Genomic DNA, 8,809 nt, shown 5'->3' on the forward strand with positions numbered 1-8,809 from the left:
TATTCTCTCCAAGCAGAGGCTTCGATCGAGAGGGGTAGTTAAACTAGTTTTGTCCGGGATTTCTAACGTCCCTCTCCTCTCTCGGAAAGGAATGTACAATGTTTATGGGCGGGGGGGGGGGGGGGGGTCAAGTGAGGTCAGGTCGATGGTGTATATTTGAGCATGTTTTTCGATAGTCTGCCCATGAGAGATCGTGGGACTCAGAAATTTGAATGTTTATGTGAGGATTGTTTTCAGCACTAGGGATACACATGTAGGTGTGTTGTCCCGTGTGTGGATGGTATTCAGCACTAGGGATATTAAATTGTGTTTGCATTTGTGTGGATGGTGTATGTGTACACGCATATATAAGAAATTTTACCTGTCCTTGGTGCTGAACATCATCCACTTACAGGCACATACATCTGTCTATTGTGGTGTACAACATCCACACATAAGCAAACACGCCCTGGGTTAGCCGTGGTGACTACAGAAAGGGCGTTTTTGCTTGTTAGTTCTATAACTAGTAAGCAAAAACGCCATTTCTGTAGTCCCCACGGCTACGAAAGGGCTAGTATATAACTAACAAACAAAAACGCCATTTCTGTAGTCCCCACGGCTACGAAAGGGCTAGTATATAACAACAAGCAAAAACGCCCTTTCTGTAGTCCCCACGGCTACGAAAGGGCTAGTATATAACAACAAACAAAAACGCCCTTTCTGTAGTCCCCACGGCTACGAAAGGGCTAGTATATAACTAACAAGCAAAAACGCAATTTCTGTAGTCGCCACGGCTAGCCCTGGGTCTGTGCACCTCAGTATTTGCAGAAATTGTACAAAATACTTGGCCTTAGGGTTTAGTTTTTTTCCTACGACTGTTCTTTAGCCCGCAAGAGTGGCTACTACATTTGGTAATACATGCTATAGAGCAATCGCATCAGAATCAGAGTAAAGTTCTACATGTGACCACCGTGATGTATCGTCTTCACGGTTCAAAAGAGACGCCTTGCGACTTAGTGAAATATTGCAATATGAACGTTATCGACTCGCTTCCCTTACTACTAACGGGGGATGCCCTAATATCGCACGGTTTTTTACGGGCTCGAACTCACGGCGCTCATCACTGGTAGCCATAGAGTGGTCAGGTTTTGATGAATGAATTTTGAACACATTCATCTAAAGAACATACTTGGATAAGAAATGTATTCAGACTGTTCATGAGCCCTTCACGCTCCGAGTTACAAGCGGCGAACGCTGTGAGACGTTTTCGCGAATGTACGTTCTGATCTAGTGCTACGCTTGATAGTGTGCCTAACTTGGCACGCTTTTATAATATTGCTCTCTTCGGAAGTTGGTGATGGAGTTAAGGAAATGTAAACGAGGCTTGCAGTCTACTATATTCTAGTTTTCTTTTGACCGGAAAGTTTTGACTGTGTGCACTTCTCACGTCATGTGAGAAGGGCTTTATCTAGCGAATCCCAGCTCATGTTTTCACGGGAAAACAGGACGTGCGTGGCCCTACGTACGTACTGCATGCGGCCCGACTGACAAAATAATTTCGAAAAAACGACACCGCTTATATCAACAATATTCCGTCTACTTATTGCCCAATGTCTTCGCCATCTCTGTATTCAGTTTTCTTTTCATAGACGGTACCAATCACATGTTAGAGCGTAACAAATCTCTGAACCTCGCTGTGCGTTAAATCGCGGCGAGGAAAAAAGGCGGGAAAACAACATCGCCAGACGATACCGATGTTTACGTTGTTTTTCTTTGGTCAGTTTTCTACTCAACAAACACTTAAAGACCCAAATTTTTAGTGTTTTATGAAGTTATATTTCTTACGTGAATGATGGTTGTGTATCAGCTTGGCACAGGTCGTATATTTAGGCGCCGGGACGTCTTGCTACGCAGTGACCCTCTACTCAGTCTGCTCAGCGCTACCAGCATTATTGTCAAAATACTATTTTTCGACAAAACAAGAAATGAATATGTACAAATATGTTTTGAATGCAAATGACAGCCATGTGCATGAACTTCATTTATTTACCTTCCTTATCAGCATAGTCAGTGGTCACCAACACAGCGTACTTATGCAAAATAAGGTCAGTAAAAAATTCGTGCGATGTTATGGCGCGTGTAATGTTATGGCGCCCCCGTTAGTATAAAGACGCACCGCCATACACCTTCAGAGACGCCTTGGCCACTACTTTCCTCTTTGAATAATCAATCAATGATTCAATATGCATACATACATACATACTGGCGCTAATGCCTACACAAACTAGACACTACAACGACCCTCCCACTTTTAGGTGCAAAAAGATTGATTCCTGTAAAATATATTGCGGCTTACGTAGATCGGCAGTTGATTATACCTTGTTGGATAATCAGGACATACTATTACTACGCAAACTAGCGTGACCCTAGAAAGGTCACAGTTTAAACTCCTGATTACCCACCTAAACACTATGGAGCATAACCGACTGTCGAGCTAAAACGCAGCTGTCCGGTAATTGAGATTCAGCATTCCAGCATTAACACGCTCCTGTGAAATCTTAGTGCTAAACATTGTAGGACGGTACCGACCCTTGGGAAGCGGACATGAGCTGAAACCTAATGGATACTAGGTTGCAAGAGACCCCAGTTGATTATGAATATTTTGAATATGGGTTGACTTTCTCAACGCACATGTCTCTTGTGCTGAAAGCCATACACACACATTAGCAGGTATAGGGGAATGATACGTTTGCCTATGTGTGGATGTTGTACAGCACAAGAGACAGGTGTATTTGCCTGTGTGCGTGGTGTTCAGAGCCAGGGACATGCATGTTGAATGTTTGCTATACATGTATATATGTGGATATCATTCAGCACTAGGGATAGGTGTGCTTGCCTGTGAATGTGTGGATGGTGTTCAGCAAGTAAGTTTGCTTATCTGTGGAAGCGCAAGAAAACATACCTGCCCCTGGTTCTGTAAACCATCCACACAGATAAGCAAAGAAAACTGTCCCTGGTGCTGAATACCATCCACACATGCACAGGCAAGCACTCCTATCCCTGGTGCTAAATAATATCAACACAGGTAAGTTTCCTTTAGCCTGGAGTACAGCCTTATTAGCTTTAGTCCGCTACCCAAGCTCCGCTCCTCGATCGCTTGGGTAGCGGACTAAACTAAGGCTGGACTCCAGGCTAAGTTTCCTTATCTGTGGATGCACAAGAAAACATAACTGACCCTGGTTCTGTAAACCGTCCACACAGATAAGCAAACATCCCTATCCTGGTGCTGAACACAATAAACACACTAGAAGACACACCTGCCCCCTGTGCTGCACATCATGCTCACATGGGCAAACGTACAAGCAGTGTCCCCTATCAAATATAGTCGTGATATGAAATTCTATTTATCATACAGGCAATTATCAGACCTTTGACATCTTTTTTTCTGTCTTTTTATAACAGCCAAATATGTGGCAAGATGTATATAGCAAAAAAGCAAATAAAATACGTTACGCTACACCTTATTTGTGTGGTCAATTTCATTTACACATTTCATTTCTATCCCGCACCACAAATACACGTAGATATGGCCATGTTTTGCAGTGGTATATGTTACATTGTGCCATTGGTTGAACTGTCTATGTATGTAGTGGTGCGCTGTGGCTTGGTGTAATTCATAGCAAACGGGAGTTGATTTTTAAATCGAATTTTACCACATTAACCCTCAAACCACCGTAGCTTTTTTACGACTAATCTTACCGTATGGGGTCAAAACTGACCCCACAATGTTTTCTACAAATACAGCTTTATTGTTGACTATTTTTGTGGTTTGTATATCTGTATTGTTTAAGCAATCTGTAAGGGACAGTTTGACATGATTAGGTGTGAATAATTTCTGCTTATTATCATGATTTATGCAAAAATAGGGAACATCGTCTTTTGCAACTTACGCTATTCAGACAAGCGGGCTCTTTTGAGGCCTGCGCCAACACTTGATGTCATTTATCATCTGAATGTCTTACGCGAGAACAACCAAACTTGGTCACCTTTGCTAAAATTTCGTTGGCAACAATTTGAATTTTATGAAATAATAATTAATGTTTTCATGTTGCTATGGCAACCGGTTTCTGAGAGCCATATTTAGAAAAAGTCGCTAATTTTGGATTTTACAATGTAATTCTAGAGCTGTCTTTTTAAACTGCACTTATTTTCTTATATCAATACCAACCAATGTAATTCACTATCACTTTTATGATTTAATATTTATGATTTATGCATATTTGATTACGTCATCGGTCAAAATCTAAGATGGCGGACGATATAATTAGATTAGCTATAACCGGCTATTTCAACCTCAAATTTTATCATTAACATGTTTATTCAAACAGAAACATTCTTGATATAACGTTTTGGTCCATTTTTTATTGTGTTATTAGGTTATATGATGAAAATATAAATCTAAAAAAATTCAAGATGGCGGAACCAAGATGGCGGAATTCGTTAGTGTAACCTGATATGAATATAATTTTTATGACGTCATTTTGACGTCGTTCCTGTTGTCATCTACAAATAACATCTTTGGATATATTATGATTTATCATACATTATTTCTATTTAAGTTTTATCGTGAACCTTTGAGTTATATGAAAATACCCAATTTGTTGGTGTTCGTCAATAAAATCACATAAATGACGTCATAATTCGTCGCAACGTCATCAATCTTTACGTTCATTAAAAAAATAGCTTTTTTTCACGTTTCTAAAAAACTATATTTTGTAACTATGATCATAATAACCCTTATCATACATGTTACTAGATGACAAGTATCAAACAATAGGGAATATGAGTGCAGATTTTGCTGGGGTCAGTTTTGACCCCACCGGACCATGCGTAAACTTTCTAGGATAACTTAATTAACAATGAGCCAATCTCGGTAAAAACTTGTGAGAAGTTATAAGACATATATACAAACAAACTCATAGAAGGAATTTTGTTTTCGACTCGAAATGTCAAAATGGCACATGTTGATATACGCCTGGGGTCAGTTTTGACCCCATACGGTGGTTTGAGGGTTGAATCTAAGATCAACACCGTGCACAAGCGTCACGTTGCGGTTTACACCAAAACGCCAGGCACCACATAACAAGAGTCATCATCATGGCGGTCGATGTTCATGTCGAATGACTCTCGTCAACAACAAAGTGCAATATTTAGTGCCATACACGAACCAACAAGCTTCTACTTGAGTTCCTTTGATAGCTAAGACACAGACAGAGGTTCCTATCATGCCTCGGGCCAGACGGACTTCCCGAGTACGGAGGAGAAGGCGGCAACTGTCGGAGGCCGACCTGAGACTCCGAATGGCGGTAGCGAATGGCGACATCAGTGAACTACGTGCCTGGACGTCGGACGGAGACGTGAACGAGTTGGACTCGAGCGGCTGGTCTCTACTTCACCTGGCGGCGTCTAGAGGGAGGGAGAGATGTGTCAGGGTCCTCCTGGAACACGGAGGTACTAAAAACTACTTTACATGGGCAGGTGTATTAAACCGTACGTGTAACAAAAAGAAGGTGTGGCGCTTGATTAGGTTTACGTGTAACTGTCAACTTGTGAGTGTGGCGGCAACTGTGGCCAAATAAACTTTCGTAGAATGAACATTAGTAGAAGTTCTCTGTTTGCAATATGATCATTCTCTTGTGGAGCAATTCTGAAATTTTGCGATTGTTTTGCTACTCGTGGGTAGTAATATCAACATTAACATTATTCTAGCTTCTTTTAAATGATAGACACCATTGTGCTTTTGGTAGCAATAATTCAGTCACTGTGGTACAAACGTGTATGAAAAATGCTTTGCATCTTCATCGTTCTAATAACTTCATCAGACCTAAGAAAAGAAGGAAACAGCACAGCACCATGTTGATAACATAATGCCTAATATCTTAAATACTCCAGCATTGGCAGCTGTGCAGGATTCCATTGGCGGCTTCACGTCTCTTCACTACGCGGCCATGCACGGGAGGACTCGCATTGCCAGACTCATACTCGACTGCCAACATTCCGACGCCGTCATCAACGCCTGCAGCAACGACGGCTGGACCCCCATGCACGTGGCCGCGCACTACGGGCGCGATGACTTCATCCGCGTGCTGGTGGACTACCGGGCAAAAGTAGACGCTCTAAGCGACAAGGGAACCACGCCGCTTCAGTTAGCCTTGATCAGGAATAGGTTCTCTTGTGTCAATCTCTTATTGGATGCGGGTGCAGACATCAACATCCAATCAGGTTTCCCCCTGAGATACTCTGTGATTAAAGGTTACCTCCCATTGGGTAGGACGCTCCTCCAGAGGGGGGCTGAACCCAACCTGGGACGGCCGGAGGATGGGGAGACGCCACTCCATCTAGCCGCTCTGAAAAACGACCTCAATTTTGCGAGGCTGTTGTATGAATTCGGAGGGGACATGTATAAGAGGAACTATGACGGACAAACGCCCATAGCTACAGCAAAAATGGTGGAGGACAGGAGCAGGCCGCTCTTAGATTTCCTTCTAGAGGCATCAAGTAAGCAATGGATACTGATGTATCAGCTGTCTGTGATTTTATCCATATCAGTAATACTTGCCAATCAGGCTAGGTCTGTGATGGTACCAAGGATCTTATCTGAATTATACCGGTATTATAAATCCAAGAACATTATTTCTATTATTCATAGGCATGGTAACAGGTAGATAGGTAAGCTGTCATAGAATATAGAATTTTGTGTAATCACCTGTTTTGTTCATTTTGAATACTAGAACTCTTTACTACATACTTGAAGAATCAAAATTAAAACATACCTTATATGTTGATAGAACCTGAATAATGTCAAACTAAGTTTTAGTAGATATCTTACTGCATTTTTGATGATGATGATGATGATGATGATGACTGCCTTTTTTTAACTTCCAGGGAGCTGCAGAAGTCTACAGAACCTGTGCCGTCTGACGATTAGAAGAGCCATAGGCCACAGGCGCCTGGAGAAAATACACCAACTGCCGACGGCCACGGTCATGGTCGACTTTCTCAGGCACAAGTTTGAGGACTGAACTTATTAGGCCCAGTTACATGTGGCGACCCAGGGATCCTGGATTCGAATCCCCTGATATGCTACGGTATTGCTACCAATGTTGTGTCCTTGGAAAAGGCACTTAACATGACTGTCCTCACTCAACCCTGGTGTAAGAAGTGGGTACCTGACTCCACCTTCCGATACCACGCCCTAGACACAGTGGATAATAACCCACTGCCTTTACCCACCTTTTTACATTGTCAGATAATTTCTCTGCCGTAGAATTTTCAGCAAGGTATACTTGGGCAGAAACGTCAACAAGGATCTACTACCACCTTTTCTGTTACTCTCCAAGCAGAGGTTGATGGGGCAGATCGTCACCGTTTTATCATGTGCCGGGTTTTTTTCGCTGGCCCCATATATGGGGCATATGATAAAACGGTGACAATCTGCCCATCAACCTCTGCTTGGAGAGTACTTTTCTGTCACATGACAGCAGAATTTTGTAAGAGATAGCCACAACTGTCCTAAGAATGACCTCAATTGTAAAGCTGTCAAATGAAAGATACAAAAGGGCACTTACCTAACGTTACATTCCTCTGTGAATTGACAGCAATCATTGTATCAATGTGAAGTGTGCACAGAATCAGTGTGCAGATATTTACTGCAGGACAAGCTGTCAAGAGTCTGTATTTATGAAGGATTTTTCAAATATATTCCCCATCGTTAAACTACTGCAGTGTAAGTAAGGGACTAAAAGAAACAATACGGAAATTATTCCAATAGAAATATGCACACTATGGGCAAAGTATTTTTGTAGAGACCAGCATAATGAAAGCCAAGGCCTCTTCTCTTGTTAGTTCCTGGTACATGGTTTAGGCCATGTTGATTTGATTACATGTATATGGATGACATCCTCTAGTAACCTCAAAACGGGGATGCGAGCTCGAGCATAGGGATCAAAAAGATAAGAAAGCTTCATTATGAAATCTAAGTGGTCAGGAAGGTTGAGCAAATGATTAAACACACAGAATACAGTATACCCAATAGATTCTTCGAATTTTGGCATTCTATGACAGCATTTGTTTTCCGATTTTTTGTGTGTGCAATTTATGGCATATATTTGCTTATTTTACAGCTGCTTTGTACGATTTACAATGACTTTTTTTGTCGAAAATTGATGTGCGAGTGGATATCATACATATAATCGGATCAACATGGCCTTAAAAAGGAATGATGAACTGAAAGATCACTATACAACAATACAGTTTGGAGGCAAAGTGCTAGTAGTCTGTACCTTTGTACACTTTCAGGGAGTGATTATAGTCAGAGGTAAGTTTTCCTCCCAGACCAGTGTTTTTCATCTTGTCCTGTTCCTTGATTTTACCTTTAAGATGTGAGAGAAACAAAGAAATGAATGGGAAAATTGGAATGGCCCAAGTTCGTTAAAAAAAAGAGTATTTTGCTGCAGTTATGAAGAGAGGTGATGTTTTTTGCTGACTACTTCTATGAATGTAAAAGTACAAAGAAGTCATTAAGGAACCTATCCCAAATTATATGGCACCCTTGTATTAGAGAAATAGCATGGACTGTATTTTGAAAGTTGGGTACTTGCGGACAGAATCAAACAGGCAAATTATGTGATTTTCCACCGCAAATATAGGACATTTAAACGTTAAGATAACTTTGTTCATTTACTTTTTTGTTTGTTACTTTATTTCCTGTGTTACAATAAGTTAAGTTGTTACATTCCTTCAGTTACATTTCCTACTGCGAGGGGCATCT

At 41.3% G+C, this 8,809-nt stretch overlaps 1 protein-coding gene across 1 annotated transcript; it reads left to right on the forward strand.

Moving 5' to 3' along the window:
• The first annotated feature begins 5,099 nt into the window (after positions 1-5,099).
• LOC136428452 (ankyrin repeat and SOCS box protein 7-like) lies at positions 5,100-7,874 on the forward strand. Its single transcript, XM_066417950.1, has 3 exons — positions 5,100-5,490; positions 5,932-6,537; positions 6,925-7,874. Exons 1-3 carry the CDS (start codon positions 5,265-5,267, stop codon positions 7,059-7,061), a joined length of 969 nt encoding a protein of 322 aa, XP_066274047.1. The 5' UTR covers positions 5,100-5,264; the 3' UTR covers positions 7,062-7,874.
• The last annotated feature ends 935 nt before the right edge of the window (positions 7,875-8,809 follow it).

This window comes from Branchiostoma lanceolatum, chromosome 2 (genome assembly GCF_035083965.1).
Source record: "Branchiostoma lanceolatum isolate klBraLanc5 chromosome 2, klBraLanc5.hap2, whole genome shotgun sequence".
In the NCBI taxonomy this organism is placed as follows: Eukaryota; Metazoa; Chordata; class Leptocardii; order Amphioxiformes; family Branchiostomatidae; genus Branchiostoma; species Branchiostoma lanceolatum.